The following is a 27,636-nucleotide window of genomic DNA, read 5'->3' on the forward strand; positions in this document are numbered from 1 at the left end:
CCCACCCACACACACCCACCCACCCACCCACACACACACCCACCCACACACACCCACACACCCACACACCCACACACCCACACACCCACACATAGTCCGGCCCCCACCCTGCAGATACGGTGGCCAATTAGTATCTAGTAATTATGCTCGCCAGATGGCGCCCAGCCGACCGGCGGCAACATCGAGTTTCGAACCGGGGAGTTCAGAAACTCGGTGCTGGTGTGCTAGCGGAATATCCCGCTGCGCCACCTGGGCACCCTAAATAAGTCACATTTTAAAGAATTCGGACTTATTTGGAGTAAACACTTTCATACATTTCAAAAGGACAGTGGTAGCCTAGTGGGTAGGGCTTTGGACTATTACTGTACTGTACATCTGTATATGTATATATGACAAATAAAGGATATCTTATATCTTATCTTATCTCATATTTTTACTCACATTTACACTTGTGTTAATGTGACATGACAATAAAAGTGTTTTGATTTGATTTACAGACAAACTGACCCAAATGGTTTGTTTACCTTTTACCAGTGAATGAAAGTTCTCCCCGCAGAAGCGCCCAGCAGCTTCAAAGGGCGTCACGTAGGCGTGTGCAAATGACAAAAAGCTAGCGGCTATTTGGTCTTATCTCCTCCGACAGAACTGTGAAAAAACTTACCTGTCAGTGTGAGCCAGAGGGCCATTCAACACCCCAGTCCTGGCCTTAGGTGACGGAATATTTCCCCAACATATCCAACACCAGATTGGGGTTTCCCAATTTAGTCCTCAGCAGCCTGTAAAAGAGGACTAGGAGTTCCACTGAGGGTGTGGGGGACTGCATGCGTGTAGTAAATGGGCTTATTGTGTAGGTGATTATGAACCGGCAGCTGGAACGCCTGAAACAAAATGTAAGTGGGTAAATTATCCTATTAAAGATGATTTCCCACAGTTCATTGCTTATAACAGGCCAGCATGATGTTTGAGGGCTTTTTTTAATAATTGAAGAGTTAAATAAAAAAGCCACATTGCCACAGCTTCCATAAACATCAACTTAGGTACAACTGGTTTAAGAAATTACAAGGAAAACATTTAACAAGCAAAAAAAACAGTGATGTTTATAGAAATTTTAACAAGTGTCAAAACAAGACTGCATTTTTTAAAACACAATGGTTTATAAGATGGTAGTCTTTCAAAGATGGTTACTTTCATACTCTGGCAAATCAGAACCTTGGAGATACAAGCTATTTAAGTCTTCCTTCCTGACTGTATGAAGACCACTTGAATCTTTGTCCTGCACTAGATGCTCCACTTTGGTTTGGTTTACATCTCCCAGCACGAACTCAAACTTGGGTTTAAGTGCTTTGAAGTGCTGAAGACGGACATCGTCCTTCGGCTCGGAGAAACAGGACACCAGGGCGGCGACATCCATGCGGAATTTGGAGCTTAGAATGAGGTAGATAAATGTGTTGTAACAGCAAGCAGACTTTGCCAGGAGGTTAACAAAGACTCTACCTGTGTTGGGCACATGAACACCCCAGGCAGAACATGTAGATACGACTATATAGGGAGACCATGCCAGGGTGAAGGCTGTGCAGATCCCAATGGACACCTAGGGATAGATGAGAGATGGTATGTGGTATAGTTAGAAGAGCAGTGAGCCAATGATAAAGTGGTTTTCATTTTTATGAATTTAAGATCATTGAGTGACTATAATCACAAAGATAGTTTATGACTTTTCTGTCCCTTATAGAACATTTAAGGGTTCCATCAGTTTACAGTGCCAGGTCAAACATGTCAAGCCTTTTTTAAAGATATTTGCTTAAAGGGGGAATACTTGTGATTTTTTTGTCTGCAAAGAGCTGGAACTCGTTCTTTACTAATGTAAACCTGCATCAGATCCTGGAATTGCAGACAACATTACAGCTAGGCTGTTTCAACTGCCTTTCACAACCAACAAAGCAATCACAATGATTCATCTGGTGCTTCCACAAGTCTGTAGGTCTTAATCTTTAGTTTCCTAACCAATAGCACAATAATACTGTAAAAAAAGCAAAGACTTTATTCTGTGGTTTTCCCTAAAGAAACCAATCAAAGAATGTTTTAGGTACTAGCTAAACCATTTCTTATAGCTGGGTTTATAGACAATTTTTATTCAAAACCACCTGATGAATCAACCTCAGCTACAGTGTTTGCAATAATCCAATTAGTTTTTGGGTTATGACATGTATAAACTGCTTCTCCAGACCACCAAGAAAAAACAAGAAGCTTTATTTTCTATAATTCTATGTAAGGGTTTTGGATTAGTCTTTATTAGGTGTTGGGCACATGAACACCCCAGGCAGATACCATTATATAGGGAAACCAGGCCAGGGTGAAGGCTGTGCAGATCCCAATGGACACCTAGGGATAGATGAGATTAGGTATGTGGTATAGTTAGAAGAGCAGTGAGCCAATAATCCAAGAGGTTTTCATTTATTTGAAATTAAGTTTGTTAAGTGACTGTAAACACAAAGACATTTTATGGGTGTATTTTAGCATTAGTTTCTAACAGAACTTGGTATCTTGGTGTCTTTAGTTGTTTTATTTTGACCCTTGTTCTGTCCCTTATAGAACCTTTTCCATCAGGGTTCCATCAGTTTACACTGCCAGCTCAAACATGTCAAGATCTTTGCTCCTTAATGGGGGAAACCTTGTAATTTTCTTTTCTGCAAAGAGCTGGAACTTGTTCTTATAATAAAAACCTGCATCAGATCCTGGAATTGCACAAGCATGCCACACACTGTGTCAAGTCTGCAGATTTTAATCTTTAGTTTCTTAACCAAAAGCACACAAACACTGTATAAAGTTTTATCTAATTTATAAAGGTTCCTAAATATGTGGTTCTACTTGAACTTCATTTTTTCTTCTTTTTGCTCTTTAATAACATAATTTCCCCTAAAGGAACAAATCAAAGAATGTATTAGGTGATTTCTAGACAATGTCTTGCAATATTCCAATTAGCTGTTAGATGATGACATGTTTGCACTGCATCTCCAGAGCACCAAGAAAAATCAAGAAAAAATATCTGGGGCTTTAGATTGAGTTTATTCAGTTTAAGATGGTTCATACAGGCTTTTATAACTAAAGGAATCCTTTAAATCTGTAAATATTATTTGCAAGCAGGTTCTGCTACATACATTTTTCTACGACATTAAACCTCTAAAAGTTCTTACAGATGGATAAACTTAGCGTCCCAGTGTGTGGCTGGAATGTCTTTCATAATATATGACAGCTCGGTTTATAGTACATATTCTTTCTATATAGTTTTGCTATAATATAAGTAGTAATAAGGTCATGGAGGTTTGTTTGCACCACATCCCACAACCACCAGAGTAATCACAAATGTGCATTTGGCACTTAAACCACATCAAATAAAATCTGCACGTTCCCAAAAAAATGATTCAATCCTGTCTGGACTGACAGTCTTGTTTGTTTTACGAGTATTTTGTACGCTTTGATGCAGGTCTTTGGTTGGTGTGTTCTTGTATTTTGTGAACTGTAGTTAGGAGTCAACAACTCAAGATTGAGACTAAATAACGGCACAATTAAAAAATAAGCTAGGAGGGGGGATGTCCTTTAATTGTACCCAAAAACAAACAAAGGGGGTTAATCAAGGATTCTTTTAAAGGGTTTTTCTTCTTGAAGGACACTTATAACTGTAAAGGTTATTGGGTGTGTCATGTACCCCGCCCTCCCCTAACTGCCACTAAATGCACAAATCACTTTACATTCAGTACATACATAAATACTATTTGTGCAATAATAATATTTATTATTATAAGATACCGGTTACACAGTTTTGTTTGCACTATTTAACATTATGACCACCTTCCTAATATTGTGTTGTGTTGTGTTGGTCCCCCTTTTGCTGCCAAAACAGCCCTGACCCGTCGAGGCATGGACTCCACTAGACCCCTGAAGGTGTGCTGTGGTATCTGGCACCAAGATGTTAGCAGCAGATCCTTTAACTCCTGTAAGTTGTGAGGTGGGGCCTCCATGGATCGGACTTGTTTGTCCAGCACATCCCACAGATGCTCGATTGGACTGAGATCTGGGGAATTTGGAGGCCAAGTCAACACTTCAAACTCATTGTTGTGCTCCTCAAACCACTCCTGAACCATTTTTGCTTTGTGGCTGGGCGCATTATCCTGCTGAACGAGGCCACAGCCATCAGGGAATACCGTTTCCATGAAAGGGTGTACATGGTCGGTACATGTCAAAGTAACATCCACATGGATGGCAGGGCCCAAAGTTTCCCAGCAGAACATTGCCCAAAGTATCACACTACCTCCACCGGCTTCCCTTCTTCCCATAGTGCATCCTGGTGCCATGTGTTCCCCAAATAAGCAACGCACCCAGCCATCCACGTAATGTAAAAGAAAACAGGACTCATCAGACCAGGCCAGGTTCAGATGCTCAAGTGCCCATTGTTTCGGCGGTGGACAAGGGTCAGCATGGGCACTCTGACTGGTCTACGGCTACGAAGCCCCATGCGCTACATACTGTGACACACTGTGTATTCTGACACCTTTCTATCAAAACCATCATTAACTTCTTCTACAGTAGCTCGTCTGTTGGATCGGACCACACAGGCCAGCGCATCCCCACGTGCATCATTGACCCTTGGCCGCCCATGACCCTGTCGCCGGTTTATCATTTATTTTATTTTGTGACCTGTATTTTGGGCACCATGATTAAACAATAAAACATGACTGATGCCCTTACACAAAGTTTACTGGTAGAAACAGGTTCTGTAAACCATTTAAAATACATGAATGTTCTTTGATCCTCCTCTCTAAAAAGTCTGTACGACTGCATTGCACTTGTTTGCAAATCCATTTACCGCAGTTGGTTCTATGGTGGCCTTTTTTCTTGTATAACTACTTGCTAAGAGCAGCCTCAGTTACAGGTTATAATACCAGCAGCTGTAATGACATAAAGGGTTGTTTGCATTACCTCCTACCAGCACCAGAGCAAATCATACATGAGGATCTGGTGCTTTTACCACAAAATAGAAAATCTGCAGGTTCCCAGACAGCTTTAAAATCTTGTTTGGGCTTCTTTACTTCACATTTTTTTATGTTTTGATGCAAGGACTTGTGATTAGTCTATCGTTGAGGAGCACTTGTATTTTGTGAACTGTAGTTAGGATACCACGGTTGAAAATAGAGACTTGTAAAGGACCTAGGATAGATCTCGGCTCCGGGAAATGATAGCCCTGGGTTGAAGTTCCACCCAGCTTTGTTTAGGGAATTGAATCACTCATGGATGACAAAAGAAGAGCCATGACAAACATGCATGGAGATAACCCAGTAAGCAGTTGTATTGAACTGAATAGCTGTATATTGTCCTGATAACCTTCCATCTAAAACTTGCACGAAAGTCTTAAGAAATAAAACCTATTGTAATGTTTGTAATTTTACAAACTGGTTGCACACATACCCTGTTCACATCTCTTTCCACTTTCCTCCTCTCGTAGAAGTAGCTGTCAGTCAACGTAACCTTCCAGCTCTTCATTTTCAGTATGGACGTGTTGCAGAAGAGTATGATCAGGACAGGGATGATGAAGCATGTAGTAAGGAGGGAAATAATGAAGGACTTATATAAAGTGAAATATTTCGCTTTGGACCAGTCCACCTCACATGTACCATAGCCACTGTCTGTAAATAAAAAGAGTGAAAGTAACATCACATTAAAAAGTTTGTCTATTTTATTCTGTTCTATTCTACAGAGGTTTTTAGTGTTGGGAAAAAATAGAACAGTATGTAAACGAAAACAGAAAGCAATGATTTGAAAATCCACGTAATCCATGTATTTGAAGAAAATTAATAGAAGAGCAAGATATTTACATTGTGATCAGTGTTATTTTTTATTTAAATACAAGTGAGTAGGTCATACAATCAACTTTGAAAGAAATGAAAAAGTCACTATCTACTGTTCATAAAAACATCAAAAGATGTAGGGCATAAAGATCAAAGCCAAGAACCAATACTAATCACCTGTGACATAGCACTTAATTCAAAATCAATAAGCATCTGTGATACTTGAATCACATAGACCAGGGAGTAGTTCACCATCATGGTAAAGTTGAGACCATTCACAGCAGAAGCTACATGTCAACATCTGGGCTCAAGCTCAAATGAACTGGACTGATACACATTGGAAACACGTCTTGTAAGGACCTTCAGGACCTTCAGACTATGAAAAAAATGGATGACATGTTCAATCATGGGCGGCACAGTGGCTTATTGGGTAGCACTGTTGTCTCACAGCAAGAAGGTCCTGGGTTCGATCACAGCAAGAAGGTCCTGGGTTCGATCCCCAGGCGGGGCGGTCCGGGTCCTTTCTGTGCAGAGTTTGCATGTTCTCCCCATGTCTGCGTGGGTTTCCTACGGGAGCTCCGGTTTCCTCCCACAGTCCAAAAACATGCTGTCAGGTTAATTGGAGACACTGAATTGCCCTATAGGTGAATGGGTGTGTGTATGTGTGTGTGTGTGTGTGTGTGTCTGCCCTGCGATGGACTGGCATCCCGTCCATGGTGTTACTGTGTGCCTTGCTCCCATTGAAAAGCTGGGATAGGCTCCAACACCCCCACCAACCATGACCCTAATTGGATCAGCGGATAAGAAAGTGAATGAATGTTCAATCATCCGATTGTTGCCAGCATGCTGTTTAAAAGCCAAGGTCTGTCATAGTGTTGGTGTTCAGCCATACTCGGCATTTTACAACAGCATGGCTGTGAAATCGAGTGCTAACAAACATGCTTACAAATGTTACAATTGTCCATTTTTTTAATTGCTCTATTTGTATGGCATTTTATATAAAGTACTTAAAGATCAGACGTACATAGCTATGAATTGTACTGACCTGTATAACTGTCCCAGCCAAGCAGAGGAACCATGGACCAGAAGAGTGCTCCCATCCAGATGATGATAATGGATATAAACATTGTGTTTCTGCTCAGACAATGTGCTATGAGTGAGAGAAGTCAACATAATTAAAAAATAATAAAAATCAAACTGCAAACATGCCTTGTGTACTTCTACTTGATGAATTGTTAACTAATTTTCATAGATAAACATTGGCAGTTGGGTCATATTGAAGAGTTGAGTACATTTTAACATGCACTGGTTGTTCTTTTCCCATAATTTCTACCCTGCTTGTACTGGCCAGGTTAACTTTAATTCAGTTCCCAATCCTTCTATGGATACACAACCATGTTGTTTTATTGGAAGCTTTACTGATTGGATTAACATGGCCAAAAAGGCCAGACACAAGCCTACAAGTGTCAGGTGGTCTAAAGCACTCTGGAAGAACACATAATTTTAAATGACCAATCACGGTTTAGAATATACCAGGACAACACAACACTGACTATCAGATTTTCTTTAATATCTATGCTCATGATACATACCAACACATTTCACTGAAACTCTGTTAATTCTGTGTGAAGATTTAAAAGCTGATATTCTTTCATTGTTCCATACACTCACAAATGGCATCATTTATCAGAGCAGAGGTAGGCACCAACTGAGGAGGCTTAAAGTTCAGCATTCTTACTCAGTTATGAATGCTCTTTTCTCTACATGGCTGCCTGGCAAACCTTTGGCAATGAAAGGAAGGACTGTCGACTGCTGTAGGACTGGTGTTATTTGCTCTGGGTGCATATTTTAATAAGTCAATTATTTATCTATGACAGTGTAAAACAGTTACAGAATGAAAGAATTCAGAATGTGTATACACTGTATACATAAAAAACCCAATGTACACTTGCAATACTAAATTTCTTGAAAACAAGGTAAGAAAGTAACTTTAGAGGCTATTTAATTAAAGCATGTATATTATAAGACTGTAAAAATCGCATCTAAAAAGCGGCTTGCTGGGCTGGCTTGACACCTTCCTCCTGTAGTGGCGCTATTGACTTTGACACTTTAACTTGAATTTCTGATCTTATGTTGTGTTCATGACTAATCCAGTAACTTAACCATTGAGCCACCACTGCCCACTACTAGAGTGGGTGCCACAAAGCAACAGGGAATCTAGAAACCTGAGTTCAATCTTTACCTTCAGTCACGGTCTGTGAGCAGATCTGCATGTTCTACCCATATCAGTGTGAGTTTCCTCTAGATATATGAGATTTATCCTATAGGTGAGTATATAGGTGAGTAAAAGTGTAAGTGTCTGTATTCCTGCCTTGCACCTAGTGTTTTCAGGTGGTGCCAGACCCAACACTACCTAGGACAGTTGGTAAACGACAGGTTCGATTTATTTTAGAAATTAATCTTGGCTGTAATTGCTGTTAGCTAGAATTGAACCCTCCCAGATCTTTAGTAGCTCTTCATGACCTTTATTTGTGTGACATCCTTTAATGTATCTGGTAACACTGATGGCTGTAAGGGTGTTGATAGTGGCGAGACCAAAAAGTAGGGTTACAAATCCATTCACCTATGGGTATAAAAAGGTATTGTTACAGAAAGTGATAATATATCAAGAAGTTAATATTAAAAGTCAGGTTCTGACATTGTCAAGAAATTATCTATCATGCACTAGCCATGTATATTAGAACTGAAGAGTGTTGAGAAGTGATTAGCTTTAGCCATTATTAACTTTAATTGGGTTTGCAAGGAAACAGCAGCAAAAAGAAATAAGTTACACACACAGAAAACAAGAGGCCACAGCCATATTTTCCTACAAGCCACACACAACTGCTATGTAAAACTGGCACATGGTCTTTGACCACTGGCAAGATAAATTAAAAATATAATTGGCAAAAACTTGATAATTGATCATTGTTATGTCAATTCTCAGCCTGTCAAAAGAACATACACGTCAACAGGCATTGTCTTCTGTTCTGTCCTACTGGAGTGCATGGGTTAGCAAGTGCATTGGGACACTGGAAGTGGAATTTGGTATTAGTCAGCCCCACTTGTACCTGTACATGTCCAGTCATGCTGATGCCGTAATCTGTTAATGCTTCATGCTTCATGCCTGACTTTGTCCTAGGTTTTTTCTGCTTACCACCACCTACCCAATCAAATACATTTCAGTTCCCCAATCTTCCCGGTTGGGTTGTAGGGGTTCTGGTCTCACCAGGGGCTCCATTTTGACCTCACAATTACCTCCACCTAGACATTAACGCATGGTGCATATAAAGCCTCCACTATATTTATTTCTCCTTCAGAGGGCAAGACAGAGTTGGTCAATAACATACATTTACAGAATGAAAACCTTCCTGTGGTGCTATGTGGCTTTTGGTTGCACTGCACAGCAACAGAAAGGAATAAAGAACAGTTGACAGAAAGTGGAGGTCCTCTAAACATTTTGATCTCCTGTCTTATTCAACTCTCCTATCAAAGTTCTCATCCAATGTGACTGCTGCAAATTCTTCCACTACAGAGGCAAGCAAGCCTCCACCTCTCCACATCATTCCTGATACTTCTTGACCTCTCTGCAGCTTCAGCCCAATAAATCATAGCCTTTTCCTGTCTACCCTCTTTAACCTTGGAATAACAGGTTTATCATGGTGGGGGATATCTTCCTACCTGGAAGAGTATTCCTGAAAGGTGCCATGAAGAAGATCTACATCTATACCTACATCTCCTCCAATCTTTTACCTGGAGTCCCACCCACAGGGTTCTGTAACTGGTCCTCTCCTTTCCCCCCACACATTCTTCCACTCTCTTGGTGAAGTCAAACCTTCCCATGGTTTCTTCTATCATTCCTATGTTAATTATACTTAGCTAATCCTATCATTCTCCTCGTCACCCAATTCTCAGCTCACATCACGGCATGTCTGGCAGATATCTCATTACTAATGTCAGCTCACTATATGAAACCTAACCTCATCAAGACTGTGCTATAGTAAATCCCTGGGGATCTATCTCCATGCCAAGATCTTGTCATTTCTAATAACTCTAAGATTAAATCCTGAATAGCCATACTTGATGTGAACATCAACAGAAGGTCAAGATCTATACATGTAATATTTTAAGTATGGTGCTTAAATGGTATATAATTGGTTTATATATAAAATTGCAATGTGTTTCAAATAAACTGGCCAGTCATTTTTTTTAAGCTTTACATTACTATACAATATTAGCAACACGTCAAGCCATTTTTACCTGACAGGTCCAGATCCATGAAGTGACATATCCATTATCTTTAAAAATGTTGAATATTTCCACAACGCCTCTGGAATATCCAAACACAGCTATGCTCACATCAGAGACAGCAAGGTTTATAGTCAGTAAATCTGTAGGCTGGAGGACATGTCTCTGTCTGTAAAGAACCAATATAACCATACTGTTTCCAAGCCAGGAGAGCCAACCTATAAGAAGACGTGTTAAAAAGGGTAATGAACCTGGAAAGCCTTCCAAGAAACTTCAAATACATGAATACATTTTTGGACATCCCATTTCAAAACCATGGGCAGTAAAATAAAGTGCTTTCTGATGCAGCTATTAATGCCTAGTGTGTGTCTACTCGAATTTGTATAATCACCAGGACGTATTAATGAGTCACATATTAGTGTCTTAGTTAACTGGCTTAAATTTATGATTCAACAAATCAAAAATGCATATATGAACCAAAGTTGGCCCCTGTACAACATGCTTTGTGCACTACAATTTAGCAGTAGGCAAAATCCAAAAAAATTAATAAATTAGAGATAGTGCTATGCTAATGACAAATTGTACTAATATTGACTCCTTTATTAATAATGGTTGACAAAATAATTGAAGTAATCATTTTGAAAATTTACAAATACAACGATCAGCCACAACATTAAAACCACCTCCTTGTTTCTACACACACTGTCCATTTTATCAGCTCCACTTACCATAAAGAAGCACTTTGTAGTTCTACAATTACTGACTGTAGTCTATCTGTTTCTCTGCATGCTTTGTTAGCCCCCTTTCATGCTGTTCTTCAATGGTCAGGACCCCCACAGGACCACCACAGAGCAGGCATTATTTAGGTGGTGGGTCATTCTCAGCACTGCAGTGACACTGACATGGTGGTGGTGTGTTAGTGTGTGTTGTGCTGGTATGAGTGGATAAGACACAGCAATCGCTGTCACTGCTGGACTGAGAATACTTCACCAACCAAAAATATCCAGCTTACAGCGCCCCATGGGCAGCATCCTGTGACCTCTGATGAAGGTCTAGAAGATGACCAACTCAAACAGCAGCAATAGATGAGCAATCGTCTCTGACTTTACATCTACAAGGTGGAACAACTAGGTAGGAGTGTCTAATAGAGTGGACAGTGAGTGGACACGGTATTTAAAAACTCCAGCAGCGCTGCTGTGTCTGATCCACTCATACCAGCACAACACACACTAACACACCACCATGTCATTGTCACTGCAGTGCACCTAAATAATACCTGCTCTGTGGTGGTCCTGACCATTTAAGAACAGGGTGAAAGCAGGCTAAAAAGGTATGTGGAGAAATAGATGGACTACAGTCAGTAATTGTAGAACTACAAAGTGCTTCTAGATGGTAGGTGGAGCTGATAAAATGGACAGTGAGTGTATAAACTAGGAGGTGGTTTTAATGTTATGGCTGATCAGTGTATAATAAAGGAATGAATGACTACAGAATTAAAAACGAACTATTAAAAGCTACGACCCACCTAAAACCAGCAGATAGACTCCAATGAATATCTCTGCTTCCTCAGATAAAGGAACATCCTTATCCTCAGTAGTAAAGTTGTTATTCCTCCATGGTATTTTTACCATTTGTATTGGGGGTTTCAAGATTAATTTGATCTCCATTGTACAGCCAATTTATCATGCATGAACACGAAACATATAATCAATGTCTGAACCAGGGTGCTGCTGGGATTACCACACCACCCTGCTGTAAACCTCCTGCCAGAATTCACCATCCAATAGCAAAGAAACGTCGGTGACATGACGGTAATCCAATTTGGGTTCTAATTATACAACTGACTGATCTTGTAAGTTTAGATAAGAGGACTTTGTTAAACGTCTAGGAAATATAAGTCCATGCCAACTGTATTCGGACTGTCCAAGGTGCTGAAAAAAGAAAGGAACTATAAAAAGAAAGACCAAAAGTATGTGGACACCTGAACATTTTCGCTGGATATTCTATGTCAAAACCATGGGCATTAATATAATTGCTTGTTTTTGTTAGAATCTGGCAATATTATTGGAAAAGGAGACATGGCTTGCACTTGATAATTCTAATTCACCCCAGGGTGTTTATTGGGATTAAAGTCAGGGTTCTATAGGGACTATTTGTGATTCTTCACAAACTTAAATAGCCCTTTGTGTTGTATTAAGCTTACTTCGTACATGGTGGCACAGTCACACTTGAATAGGAAAGGGCCTTTACCAAAGTGTTGCCACAAAGTTGGAAGCGTACACTTCATTTTATAAAACTGATATCACATACCTCTAAGAAGCAGGTTATGGTTGAAACTAAATTTAAACTTAATACTTAGGAGGAGTGCCCACATACTTTAAGACATACACCAATCAGGCATAACATTATGACCACCTTCCTAATACTGTGTTGCCCCCCCCCCCCCCCTTTTACTGCTCCATACGCAACAAACTGTGATGCTCTGTGTATTCTGACACCTTTCTATCAGAACCAGCATTAACGTCTTCAGCAGTTTGAGCTACAGTAGCTCGTCTGTTGGATCAGACCACACGGGCCAGCCTTCACTCCCCATGTGCATCAATGAGCCTTGACCGCCGATGACCCTGTCGCTAGTTTACCGCTGTTCCTTCCTTGGACCACTTTTGATAGATACTGACCACTGCAGACCGGGAACACCCCACAAGAGCTGCAGTTTTGGAGATGCTCTGACCTAGTCGTCTGGCCATCACAATTTGGTCCATATGCTTGTTCATTTTTCCTGCTTCTAACACATCAGCTTTGAGGATAAAATGTTCACTTGCTGCCTAATATATCCCACCCACTAACAGGCGCCGTGATGAAGAGATAATCAGTGTTATTCACTTCACCTGTTAGTGGTCATAATGTTATGCCTAGTCGGTGTATGGTAAAGCTTAAAAAAGGTAAGACATCAAAGGATAAAACAACATTAGAACATCATTATAGAATTGTGTACCGTACATGTAGCAAGTGAATTCCTACATTACTTTAACCACATACTCACCTACATCAAGTATTTTTCCATTAGTCCAGGAAAATGGACCACCTGCTCTACAAGACAAAAGGACCAAAGATGGACACCAGACTAGAACATTTATATGTACTTGAACACGGGCATTACTATACCTACTGTACCTTGACCATTTCGGGCTTGTAAACAACTGAGCTATTTGTTAAAGCTCCTTTTATTTTTAGTCATAATAGATTTACCTGTTAAATTTTTATTGGTGAAAAGCTGTAATCATTCCACAAGCTTCCCTATCTTACATTGCACATTTCCCAACTTAATTTGCCATAATAGTAATAATAATCATTATGTTTATTAATTAGGAAAACATTGTGCTGTTGTCAATGAAATGCTTATAAAAAGACAGTTTACAAATCCTTGATTTTATTTGGATTTTACCAGCATTATAAAAGTGGGGTGGCACGTTTAACTAGAAAAACTGATTTTTTAAATCAATGATACAAATTTTCACATTAAGGCCTGTATCTGCCATGGCTTAGATTCCACTAAACACATAATAAACCTTTTGTTGGAACCAATAGGACTAAATCATTAAAGGAAAAAAGCTGTGCAATCTCCAGCATATATCCAGACTTTTCAAAGCTAAATGTGAACAGTAGCCTCGCCGGTGCCCCTGCTTTATTTTCCTTAATCTCTTTCTCTGTGCCTGTGGCAAGCAGCTCTACCCATAACAATGTTTCTCCTCCTTTGCTTAATCTAGAAAACAACAAGTTCACATGGGAAAATATACTCATGAAAACTCTTAGTCAGAAATATATATATCAGCCATAACATTAAAACCACCTTCTTGTTTCTACACTCACCGTGCAAGCTCAACTTACTACATAGAAGCACTTTGTAGATCTACAATTACTGACTGTAGTCTAGCTGTTTCTCTACATACCTTTTTAGTCTGCTTTCACTCTGTTCTTCAATGGTCAGGACCCCCACAGGACCAACACAGAGTAGGTATAGGTAAAAGAAAAGGTATGAGTGGATCAGACACAGCAGCGCTGCTGGAGTTTTTAAATACCGTGTCCACTCACTGTCCACTCTATTAGACACTCCTACCTAGTTGGTCAACCTTGTAGATGTAAAGTCAGAGACGATCGCTCATCTATTGCTGCTGTTTGAGTTGGTAGACCTTGGTTCTAGACCTTAATCAGTGGTCACAGGACGCTGCCCACAGGGCGCTGTTGGCTGGATATTTTTGGTTGCTGGACTATTCTCAGTCCAGCAGTGACAGTGAGGTGTTTATAAATTCCATCAGTGCTGCTGTGTCTTATTCACTCATACCAGCACAACACACACTAACACACCACCACCATGTCAGTGTCACTGCAGTGCTGAGAATGATCCACCACCTAAATAATACCTGCTCTGTAGTGGTACTGTGAGGGTCCTGACCATTGAAGAACAGCATGAAAGGGGGCTAACAAAGCATGCAGTGAAACAGATAGACTACAGTCAGTAATTGTAGAACTACAAAGTGCTCCTATATGGTAAGTGGAGCTGATAAAATGGACAGTGAGTGTAGAAACGAGGTGGTTTTAATGTTATGGCTGATCAGTGTATATATTTATTTATTTATTACTAAAAAAATCATTAAGGTGCTGTCTTTCCTGTTCATGGAAATACCCATGCTAAAATGCAGTTTATTTTATTAAACACTAAAAGCAAAGGCTAAAAGTAGTTGAAGGGAATTTTAGGTTATTAACAGATGGCGTATAGAGCTAATCCATTATCTAAGTTTGAAGTAGCAGCAATCTGGTGTGTATTAGCCTGCCCTTCTGTCGGTCACACCTCTTTTCCAGACTCAATATCATGAAGTGAACCTATGCTGTGAAGCCTACCCCCCCCCCCCACCAAGCGAAGTGAAGTCCACAACCCTGCAGAGCACTCACAGTGTACACCTTGTTTCGGTGTGGACTTAGGCTGCAGACCAGTCTGTCTGGCTTTCGGGATGTGGCAGGCAAGGTTCCTCACTGTTTCCGAAACTAAAGCTCTAAACGATGTTTACAAGCGTGTTCTGCCAAATAGAGAACTTGGTACGACTGATGTTTATGTACACATACATTTGGAAGGGGGGTGTACACTGTCCTTACATAATGTATATAGGCACAGTCCAAATTTATTTAATATACCTGGGAAGAACAGAGCTTTGTTGTATAGAATTGTTGTATAGAATTGTATTCTATAGTCTATATAGTTCATTACATGGCTTAAACAAACAGCACTGATTGATTATTATAATGTCAAAACAACTTTCCTTCTCAAAGGCACTTGAAATTGCATTTTAGACATCAGTCATAAAAAGGCCTTAGAGTGCTCATGATTTACAATGCCTGCCTTCATGGCAGACATTGACCAAGCTGGTGAGCTTGCATAAATGAATCCCCTTTTTAGGAGCCGAAAATGGGAGGAAAGACATTCACCCCAGGCAAAAGGTGCTAAGCACAGAATACAGGAGCTGTTTTGTTTAAAACTGCAAGACAGTGGAGAATGGACTGTGTGTGTACAGGTTGGACTTGGATTGCTATAGAGGGATTCATTGGGATGTATACATGGGGTAACAAAAATGGTTAAATGTGTATGGGGTACAATTTTGGTGTTTTAGTGGTTACACGAACAACTACAAAAGTAACAAATACAAACTATGATTTGTTTACTTGTTGATAGAAAGCTGCCTAACTTTACACCGATCAGCCATAACATTAAAACCACCTCCTTGTTTCTACACTCACTGTCCATTTTATCAGCTCCACTTACCATATAAAAGCACTTTGTAGTTCTACAATTTCTGACTGTAGTCCATCTGTTTCTCAGCATGCTTTGTTAGCCCCCTTTCATGCTGTTCTTCAATGGTCAGGACTCTCACAGGACCACTACAGAGCAGGTATTATTTGGGTGGTGGATCATTCTCAGCACTACAGTGACACTGACATGGTGGTGGTGTGTTAATGTGTGTTGTGCTGGTATGAGTGGATAAGACATAGCAGCGCTGCTGGAGTTTTTAAACACCTCACTGTCACTGCTGGACTGAGAATACTCCACCAACCAAAAATATCCAGCCAACAGCACTCCATGGGCAGCGTCCTGTGACCACTGAAGAAGGTCTAGAAGATGACCAACTCAAACAGCAGCAAAAGATGAGCAATCGTCTCTGACTTTACATCTACAAGGTGGACCAACTAGGTAGGAGTGTCTAATAGAGTGGACAGTGAGTGGACACGGTATTTAAAAACTCCAGCAGCGCTGCTGTGTCTGATCCACTCATACCAGCACAACACACCACCACCATGTCATTGTCACTGCAGTGCACCTAAATAATACCTGCTCTGTAGTGGTCCTGTGGGGGTCCTGACCATTGAAGAACAGGGTGAAAGCAGGTTAAAAAGGTATGTAGAGAAACAAATGGACTACAGTCAGTAATTGTAGAACTACAAAGTGCTTCTATATGGTAAGTGTGTAGAAACAAGGAGGTGGTTTTAATGTTATGGCTGTTCAGTGTATATTTGTCCATTAAATTTGCCAAAAAAAAGACAGACAAGCGTGATGAGTGAAAGACAGGTTGGAATGTGTCAAGAACACCATGAATTTTGGACAGAAAAAGCCTGCTAACTATTACATGAAAGTTATCTGTGCTATATTTCACCTGTAAAGCATTTCTCATAATTAGCTTGTGGTTACGAAGCACTTTGAATGCAGTTTCACTCAAACGTAAACTTATAATTGCATCCAGTTTACTGATCATATGTAAGCATAATTACACACAGGAAAATTTTAATGAGTTGTTCCTTTAGTACCTTCCAAATTTCATTTAAATGAACATGTAAGTCAAAAAATGTGGTCTGAACCTCACCAGGTTGTTACATATACACTATATGGCCAAAAGTGTCAAGTGTTTCAAAGATGAGATTGGAGGTTGTAGACGAGCCCTGCTCTATAAAAAGACACATAATGCTCACAGAACCTTAGTAAAACTGAAGAGATGCATGAAAACAACAAGCATTTCTAAACACATAAGTGTTCTTTAGTCCACAATAGGCTGAATTATCTCTAAATTACAGTCATTTTCCTTTTCTTTTCAGGTGCTGGAGTGTATGTATCTCTGAGGCTCTGTTTATGTGACCATTATCAGAAAACCAAGAAACAAGGACTGTTTAAATTAAAAGACACCACAAAAAAAACCCAGTAAATTACAAGTAGTGGGCAGCACGGTGGCTCAGTGGGTAGCACTGTCGCCTTACAGCAAGAAGGTCCTGGGTTTGATCCCAAGGTGGGGCGGTCCGGGTCCTTTTTGTGTGGAGTTTGCATGTTCTCCCCGTGTCTGTGTGGGTTTTCTCCGGGAGCTCCGGTTTCCTCCCACAATCCAAAGACAAGCAACAGAGGTGAATTGGAGATACTGATGAATCTTGTGTAACGAGTAGATACCAGTTCTGTCATGAATGTAACCAAACATATGTAAAACATGATGCTAAAATCCTAATAAAATAAATAAATTACAAGTAAGAACAAATCTTACTTGTAATGTTCTACAACACTGTGCAGTGCTAAAATAATGTGATTAATGAACTTTAGCATTAGTGGTGCCTTTACAGATGTGCAATTTACTCAGGTCATTGGCAATAGCGCAACCCTATACAGAGACAGATGCTGGCTTTTAAACAATCAAGATGAAAAACATTGTCCATTATTTCCAAAAGCTATTTGAACGTTGGACTTTTTATACTACAGCACGAGATTATATTTACATGATCAGCATTTAGTGGACGTCTTTATCCAAAGTGACTTACAGTATACAGTCTAAGCAATTGAGGGTTAAGGGCCTTGCTCAAGGGTCCAACAGTGACAACCTGGCAGTGGTGGGGTTTGAACCAGCAATCTTCTGATTACTAGGCTACTAGACTACAACTGCCCTGAAGGCTTTTGTATAAGTCTAAATTCACTTTGTGAATTCTCACTCACTGACCGCTTATCCAATTAGGGTCGTGTGTGTTGGGGGGGTGAGCCAATGGCAGCTTTTCAATGGGCGCAAGGCACACAGTAACACCCTGGACAGGGCGCCAGTACACACATACACACACACTCACATACTCCCAGAGGAAACCCACGCAGACACGGGGAGAACATGCAAACTCCACATGGAAAGGACCCGGGACTGCCCCACCTGGGGGTTCGAACACAGGACCTTCTTGCTGTAAGGCGACAGTGCTACCCACCGAGCCACCGTGCCGCTCACTTTGTGAATTCTTAACTTGAAATAAGAAAATAATGTTATAAACTGTAAATTTAAACTAATTCCTTGCTATCGTGCATGGAAAAATAATGTTCTTATAGTGTTATAATGCCACAGTTTATTAACAAGTGGGGAACATAGGAACATCCTTGCTCATTAACAAATGAGTCTTACATTGATGCTCCTTTTTACATCCAAACATGACATCACCTGTTACCTATCTACTGTGGATTACCTATCTACATGCCCATTGTCCCAATTTTCTGGAATGTGCTGCTGGAATCAACTTAAGAATTAACACATTTTAACAATAGATAAAGTAAATAAGGCAAAACAATACATTTCTGCTTTGCAGAGTTCAGTGAAATACCTTTAAATGACTATTTCAAATAAGTGTTGTTGCTTTATATGTTTACCAGCTTTCTGGATTTGGGTTTGTATGTTTTGGTATGTCCAAATAAAATCCTGAGGTTAACCATATTGAGATGATGTGGCATGGTCTCCAAAAATACCAGAATCCCCAAACTTGAGCAACTATGAATTACAAATGACTGTTTAATGTACTAGGTCTCCACCATGAAAAGCTTGCACCACTACAAGCCCGTTGGAGGGATCAGGCCATGTTTTAAAATGTAATCAAAGACACTCTGTTAAATCTGTTTTTAAGTTTCACTGGTACTTGTCTACTGATAGACTGTATTTAAACACCCTAAAATGGAAGGGTTTACAAGAAACAGCCTAACTCCCATAATTGAATTACTCCCTGTAAGAAAAAGGAGTTCTGTGTTTTTGGAGTTGTTTTTTTGCTTCACTTCAGTGCTTTTGAAAAGCACAGGTCAAGCTTTCTAAGCAGTCCAAATACTTGACTAGCTAATGCCTGGAAGTTTAGGTGACAAAATCAGGCATTTCTAAAAGTGGTCACAATGTTTTACCCTAAAGATCGCCTATGGGTGATTGAATATCTCAAAACATAAAAGAGAGGGGTGCAGTCTGCTCTTAGACTGAAGAATGTGCCGAGGGGCAGCTTGCCATCGGTTGTGCAGCGTCCTGACATGCCCCATACATACACCAAGCTCAGGACCGGCAATCTGCTACATGTCTGCAGAAATGAAACGTTTCAAAGTTCTAATGTCTTACAATAATACAGAACCATAATACCACTAATACATACATACATGTCAGAATCTGGTTCTCTTTATCCTTTAAGGTACACAGGGATTTAATTATGCAAAGCAACACAGAAACAGGCCACAACATGCAATATACAGTCATACACCTATTGTAAAATATAGTATGTTATATAGATACTGTTGCTTATTTATTAGGCACAGTGACCTCATTATTTGTGTAAAAGACCCCACTTTGGGCCTTCTTAAAATTTTCTTTATTACTGGCAGTGTTACTGATCTAGTAATCAGATGGACACTTGCTCAAGCCCCACCACTGCCACTGACAATTAATCTTTAATAGCTTGGATTCATCACAACTGTACACTGCTTCAAATAAAAGCATCTCTCAAGTGCTGGAAAGCTACAATGCACACCATCTATACAGTATTTGAACACTCTATAGGTATACAGTTACTAAAAGTAAACCCTCAGTTCTTTTAGTGTTCTCTACCCTGTGTCAAGAATTGAAGTTAGACTGTACTCTTAAAACCACTTTTGTGCTGCTGTGCTATTGTTTCCCATGGAGCTTGATGCTGCACTTCCATCGTTTAAAGTTCATCTGATTGAATTTTGAGCCAGTTTGCTGCTGATATTTTTAAAGCGCCTCAAATGAGACGAACTGTTTGATATGACGTGGTAAAAGCTTAACGCCGTTGTTGTACTAAAACAACAACCGAGGAATTTCAGCAGTAAGGAGCACTTATAACCAGTAATAGTGGAGAGAAATTTAATGTTCCTATGTTGTATTTTTAGTACATTAAGCCACGTTAAGCTTTTTCGACTCTCCCGAGAAACTGATTCTCAGAACCCTGAGCTTCATAACACAAGTACGAGAAGTAAATACAGCTAAACATAGATATATGTGGACACTTTTAGAGTGGATTTCATGGTTATTTCACACAATTGGATATTTGTGTCGTGGAACTTTAGTGATGTTTTACCGCACAGTTATTTGCTCCTAGGGTCATGGTGAGAGCAAAGCACAAAAGACTTCTCATGTGAATGCACTAAAAAAGCAACAATGGCGACAAACACAAGAAACAGAGCCACCGTCTACGTCTTCGTATAACCAATAGTTGAGTGTTGCTTTTTTGCATACAAACGAACATCTGTAACAACAGCACAAATGCTCACAGATCTACATGCACCGCCATCATGCTACTACTCTTTACTTTTGTTGCACAATGCTCCCTGTTGATAATGCATGTTGGCTCCCAAAAACTGGTGGAAATACTGGCCGGTTCTTTAAAAAACACCAAGGTTCAAAGAACCCCGAACAGAACCGGTTCAAGAACCAGAGTTCTTTTGGTGGAAAAGCGCTAATAGCACCTTCTCAGACAAACATTGCTTTGCCAGATACATTTGTAATAGTTTATATGTATGTAATAACTTATCAATTATCTACCTACAATACTCACTTAAACTATGGCCAAAAGCATGGGATACCTCAATATTAGCTTATTGGACATCCTATTCCAAAACCATGAGTATTAATATACCATTGGGGCTGTAACAGCTACCACTCAACTGGAATATTTTGCTATGTTTATGACATGTGCCCATTCTGTCACACCATACATGAGAAGGCCAACCTTACAATCTACATTTTAATTAATCACAAAGGTGTTTAATATGTTTAGGCTCAGTGCAGGCCTTTGGAGCTACTTCACACCAAACTTGTCAAACTATGGTAAAAACACGCTGGAACCAGAGCTGGGATCTCGAATACATCGTATCGAATCTCAGCTCTGCCTGCCGGTTAAGGCTGAGCGGCCACATGAACAGCGATTGGCCTGTTGTTCAGATGGGCGGGACTAAGCCGGATGGGGTCTCTCTCTCTCATGACTGGTGCAATTACGACCTCTGCTGGCTGATTGATGCCGCCTGCACAGAGATGAGAAAAGAGTGCTCTCAGCGTGTGTCTCTCTGTACACAACGCTGAGCTGCACTGCACTCGTCAAAGTGTAGGTGATAAGATGCATACAGCATGCTGCCCACGTGTCGGAGGGGGCGTGGGTTAGCTTCATTCTCCTCAATCAGAGCAGGGATCGGCATTAATGGAGAGGAAGCATGACGCAATCAGGCAATTGGACTCGCTAAAAAGGGAGAAAAAGGGGAGAAAATGCATAAAGAAAATGAAAAAAAATAACTATGGAGGCACAATCATGCTGAAAAGGGCTTCCTGCCAAAACTGAAGAATTTTATTTATTTAGTTGTTTTTAAACATCTGTAATCTATGCATGTAGCTAAAACAATTGAAGTCAGTATTCAGATGGAGTGGACCATAATTTTGGCCATCTTGTGTACATTTGAGGTCTAGTGGGCTTCCCACCTAGCAGAATAGCCCGTTTCTTATTTCTTCTAACAACACGGCATATTTACCAATCTTGCTTTTAAAACCAAAAAAAAATACTTTACATTCCACACTTTTCACGTTTCGAGTAAAACCTCACTGTTAAAATTTTGAAGTGGATATACGAGCCCTACCATTAAATAACCACACTGTATCCAACCACTTTCACCACAAAGTGATGATAGGTGCCATATGGAAGTTTATATGTTGACTTTTTTATGGCTCAGAGCATATCATGTCAGCTGTAAAATCCACAAAATATACTTATGATGTCATAAGCAGAGTTTATGAGGTTAATGAGTATTTAGGTATGGTGCCAAGAGGTACCTGCTAGTCAGTTTGCCAACAGGCATGGACAAAAATGCAGCTGGTGTTTCGTAAGACATCAAAAATACATGAGAGTTTAATTAGAAGTAAAAGAAATCCAGTCCATGCTGTTGTATTAAAGAAGGCAGGCAGTATTTATTCTTCTTTTGTTATTGCCTCACCCTGAGGGATATCTGTCGCTAATGGTATTTTACAGTCACCAATCCACCTTTTGCATTTTTAGGTAAGAGAAAACCAAAGTATTTGGAGGAAAGTCACTTATTAGCACTTACACGCTAAACGCCTAACAAACAGTGACATGATGCAAGGTCTGAACCCAGGTCCAGAGAACCCATTTTGTTGTCAGATGCCCAACTGACCAGAAACTAGTATTAAACCCAAATCCAAAAGACCTTCGCTAAATAGCAAGAAGTATGTGGATACCTGACCACGAACTTTCTGGATCTTCTGTTCCAAAACTATCAACATTAATATGGAGTTCCTCTTTTCTTTTTGGCAATACAAGCCTACACTCTTCAGGAAAGACTTTCCATAAGATTTGTGGTGGCAAAGCGGCTTCTGGTGGGAAAGCGGGCTATTGGACAAAAGGTTACTGATTTATGTTGTACAAGATGTCCTAGCTCGGTGGAGCAGCAGTAACACACGTTAGCACACCAGAGCTGACATCTATATCAGCTCTGCTACCGACAGGCTGGGTGCCTACACAAACAATGATTGGCTCGTTGTTCAGGGAGGATGCCGGAGGGGATTCCTCATAACTGATGCAATTATGACCTCTGCTGGCTGATTGATGGTGCCTGCACAGAGACGAGGCATAATGTGGACAGGGTGTGTCTCTCCATACACAAAGCTGATCCACATATGAACTCGCCTTATGCAGGTGAAAAGATGCAGTTGGCTACTGCACACGTGCCCTCAGTCAGAGTGGAGGTCAACATCAGTAAAGAGGATGCAATCAGATAATTGGATACAACTAGATTGGAAGAAAATTTTGGGGAAAATGTGAAAAAAGATGTTCATTTGGGTTAAGATCAAGGGTCCTTCTCAATAAACTTGTCTGACTGAAACACCTAAACTTAATAATTAACACTTTGAGCCATGTGGGGTACTTGGCTGTCTAGCATAGACTTTACCAGCTGTACACTGGTAAAGGTGGTACCAGCTACACATAGCAAGGTGATATAAAACAGCTGGCTGTCATAAATAATTGATTTAACACCACACAACGATGGGGTCATTAAACCGAATCAACAAATGCAAACACACATTTGTACCACCATTTCCAAGACTACATATTCCTTCTTGGTATTTAAATTTTTGTATTCATACCTGTATGTATATATATAGGTTATAATCTATATTATTTTATCTACATATATTGCTATTATTATTATCCGTATATTACCACTATTATACTCATCCATACCTATGTCTGATATATTTTATATCTGATATTCATATACATACACCCATAACCGATTGTACTCATAACATTGTATATATTTATAACTAAAACAATATCCTTATTTCTATATTTATTCTTATATATCTGTATATATTGTTTACAAAAATAGATACACTACTGCTTCTATTACATGTGCCAGATGCACAATTCGCACATACTGTTTTTCTGTTGCATACCATATGTTGTATAAATGCACCCTATTTACTTACTTAATTTGTATTAGTTTCTCTTCTTTTGCTTGTTAAACTACTAAAGACCAATAATTTCCTTCGGGATAAATAAAGTGTCTGTCTGTCTGTTTTCTCTGACATCCATGGAATTTCATGTGGTAATGATGTTAAAGCAGTGGTGCATCAGTGGCTATGCTCTCAACCAAGAGATGGCAAATGGTATAACGCTGGGACAAATGCATCAAAAGGAAGGTGACTATGTAAAAAAGTGATGTCATTTGTTCTTGAAATTCTTAAAAAATAGAGTTAAAATAGTGTGGAAACTTTTTGAAGAACCCTTGTACATAAAGAGCTTTTTTTTTTTTAAATATATATTTTTGCTTGTTGTATATATATCCATTCAGAATGAACTTTTTCTTAAAGCTAAGCCAGCCTTGAATGTCTAATTGTATCCAATTACCACTAAAATAAGTGAACCCAAAATCTACAGTATTTTTACACCCTGAAAGCAGCCCATGAAAAATAAACAGTGCAGCCACTGACCACACCGTGAGGTGATATCAAGTTCATTTCAATTTCACGCACTGGAGAGTAGAGAAAGCCGATACTGATCAAGTTAAAGCTGTTAAAGTCCAGTAAGTGTGCAAGCTGTAAAAACAAAAACAAACCTGGCCTGACAGCACAAAGCTTTACTTATATAGAAGACAGAATGGAATAGTATTGGTTGTCTCGCAAGCAGAAATTTCAGTGTTAGACACTGAATAAAACTGGCAAAATGTATGTAGTGCAGTAATAACATTGACTTATGCATTTATGGCCAGTTTATTAAGGGGTTGGGCCACCATAAACCACAAAATATCTACAGTTTAGGAGTTAGGCGTTTCAGGTTGTGTTTTTTTGTAATGCAGCAGCAGACTGTGACAATGTTTTTTTAAAGTACTACCAAACCCATGTGACTATATTTAACACAGCAGCATGACAGTTTCTCAAGCAATAGAGGAACAGCATAAAGGCTCAAAGGGTGAGTGTTTTTTTTTTTTTTTTTCAGATATCTTGAATCTTTTCACAATATTTTGTATGGTAGATGGCAGAAAACCTTGCATTGACTAAGTTTGGCAAGTTGTGAGCCACGAACCATATTTGCTTGCAAAGACTAAGCCTTAAAATACAAATAAATTGGTCAGATAAAAAAATAAAAGCTATTTCTTTGTATATTTGTCAGTTAATTACAGGCTCAAAAGTTGGAATTAACAAATTCCGAATGCCAGTTGAAGCCTACATATAGCCTTTTATATACAGTATATATATATATATATATATATATATATATATACATATATATATATATACAGTGTATCACAAAAGTGAGTACACCCCTCGCATTTCTGCAGATATTTAAGTATATCTTTTCATGGGACAACACTATAGACATGAAACTTGGATATAACTTAGAGTAGTCAGTGTACAACTTGTATAGCAGTGTAGATTTACTGTCTTCTGAAAATAACTCAACACACAGCCATTAATGTCTAAATGGCTGGCAACATAAGTGAGTACACCCCACAGTGAACATGTCCAAATTGTGCCCAAAGTGTCAATATTTTGTGTGACCACCATTATTATCCAGCACTGCCTTAACCCTCCTGGGCATGGAATTCACCAGAGCTGCACAGGTTGCTACTGGAATCCTCTTCCACTCCTCCATGATGACATCACGGAGCTGGTGGATGTTAGACACCTTGAACTCCTCCACCTTCCACTTGAGGATGCGCCACAGGTGCTCAATTGGGTTTAGTCCATCACCTTTACCTTCAGCTTCCTCAGCAAGGCAGTTGTCATCTTGGAGGTTGTGTTTGGGGTCGTTATCCTGTTGGAAAACTGCCATGAGGCCCAGTTTTCGAAGGGAGGGGATCATGCTCTGTTTCAGAATGTCACAGTACATGTTGGAATTCATGTTTCCCTCAATGAACTGCAGCTCCCCAGTGCCAGCAACACTCATGCAGCCCAAGACCATGATGCTACCACCACCATGCTTGACTGTAGGCAAGATACAGTTGTCTTGGTACTTCTCACCAGGGCGCCGCCACACATGCTGGACACCATCTGAGCCAAACAAGTTTATCTTGGTCTCGTCAGACCACAGGGCATTCCAGTAATCCATGTTCTTGGACTGCTTGTTTTCAGCAAACTGTTTGCTGGCTTTCTTGTGCGTCAGCTTCCTTCTGGGATGACGACCATGCAGACCGAGTTGATGCAGTGTGCGGCGTATGGTCTGAGCACTGACAGGCTGACCTCCCACATCTTCAACCTCTGCAGCAATGCTGGCATCACTCATGTGTCTATTTTTTAAAGCCGACCTCTGGATATGACGCCGAACACGTGGACTGAACTTCTTTGGTCGACCCTGGCGAAGCCTGTTCCGAGTGGAACCTGTCCTGGAAAATTGCTGTATGACCTTGGCCACCATGCTGTAGCTCAGTTTCAAGGTGTTAGCAATCTTCTTATAGCCCAGGCCATCTTTGTGGAGAGCAACAATTCTATTTCTCACATCCTCAGAGAGTTCTTTGCCATGAGGTGCCATGTTGAATATCCAGTGGCCAGTATGAGAGAATTGTACCCAAAACACCAAATTTAACAGCCCTGCTCCCCATTTACACCTGGGACCTTGACACATGACACCAGGGAGGGACAACGACACATTTGGGCACAATTTGGACATGTTCACTGTGGGGTGTACTCACTTATGTTGCCAGCTATTTAGACATTAATGGCTGTGTGTTGAGTTATTTTCAGAAGACAGTAAATCTACACTGCTATACAAGTTGTACACTGACTACTCTAAGTTATATCCAAGTTTCATGTCTATAGTGTTGTCCCATGAAAAGATATAATGAAATATTTGCAAAAATGTGAGGGGTGTACTCACTTTTGTGATACACTGTATATATACTGTATATATATATATAAAACATTTACATTTTAGACATTTAGCAGACGCTTTTATCCAAAGCAACTTACAGTACTGTGACAGTACACAGTCTAAGCATTTGAGGGTTAAGGGCCTTGCTCAAGGGCCCAACAGTGCCAGCCTGGCAGTGGTGGGGCTTGAACCAGCGACCTTTTGATTACTAGTCCAGTACCTTAACCACTAGGCTTCAACTGCCTATAATATTTTACAATAAATAATTTTATAGAGATTTTTAATAATCCTAATTAAATAAATAAAAGAACTATGGTAGGTAAAAATGGTCAAAAATCCTGCAAAAAAAAAGCAGATGCTCATCCCACAACAGTGAATTTTCTTATTACAGTACAAATATGTTATACTGTACAAACATCAAACACTACTATGTTGCATTATAAAATACAAGAGAATTTAAACAAAATAATATTCAAATTAATTATTTAGTAAAAGCCCGAGTTTTACACTGTGCATTTTCAGTGGTCTCTCTGTCACATTAGATGAGCTTATCTGAAAATATATTTTCAGATAATGTAATTTCCTATTACATTTCGATGACATTGGATTATTCACTGAGGTTCACTAAAGATAGACCTGCAAATACATCAATTACAAAAACATGTTGGCATTATGGTGGCTAATGTTATGTCTAAATTAAACCTAACGCCCATTCTTCAAAAGGAACTTGAGTTAAGAAGAAAATCTTCCCATCTTTTAGCATCTGTGCTAGCTGTTACGTTATAAAAAAGGGTCAGGCTAACTTCTGCACATTAAT

At 39.8% G+C, this 27,636-nt stretch overlaps 1 protein-coding gene across 1 annotated transcript; it reads right to left on the reverse strand.

The window, feature by feature from the left end:
• Positions 1-1,166: 1,166 nt before the first annotated feature.
• On the reverse strand, positions 1,167-11,797 carry LOC134327115 (opsin-5-like). The gene is made up of 6 exons (XM_063009191.1): positions 11,656-11,797; positions 10,143-10,348; positions 8,367-8,466; positions 6,889-6,993; positions 5,464-5,681; positions 1,167-1,591 (listed from the first exon to the last, which is right to left on the reverse strand). The coding sequence occupies exons 1-6, from the start codon at positions 11,795-11,797 to the stop codon at positions 1,172-1,174; spliced, it is 1,191 nt and encodes a 396-aa protein (XP_062865261.1). The 3' UTR covers positions 1,167-1,171.
• Positions 11,798-27,636: the final 15,839 nt, after the last annotated feature.

This window comes from Trichomycterus rosablanca, chromosome 14 (genome assembly GCF_030014385.1).
Source record: "Trichomycterus rosablanca isolate fTriRos1 chromosome 14, fTriRos1.hap1, whole genome shotgun sequence".
NCBI lineage: Eukaryota > Metazoa > Chordata > Actinopteri > Siluriformes > Trichomycteridae > Trichomycterus > Trichomycterus rosablanca.

Bases quoted from the DNA above. Each gene is read 5' to 3' on its own strand.
- LOC134327115 (XM_063009191.1), bottom strand. From the start codon at position 11,797: ATGGAGATCAAATTAATCTTGAAACCCCCAATACAAATGGTAAAAATA. The intron at 6,994-8,366 runs GTCATGAAGAGC...TCTCACTCATAG, and splicing joins AGGATGTCACACAAATAAAG to CACATTGTCTGAGCAGAAAC. The intron at 1,592-5,463 runs GTATGTGTGCAA...ATCTATCCCTAG, and splicing joins TGGAAAGAGATGTGAACAGG to GTGTCCATTGGGATCTGCAC.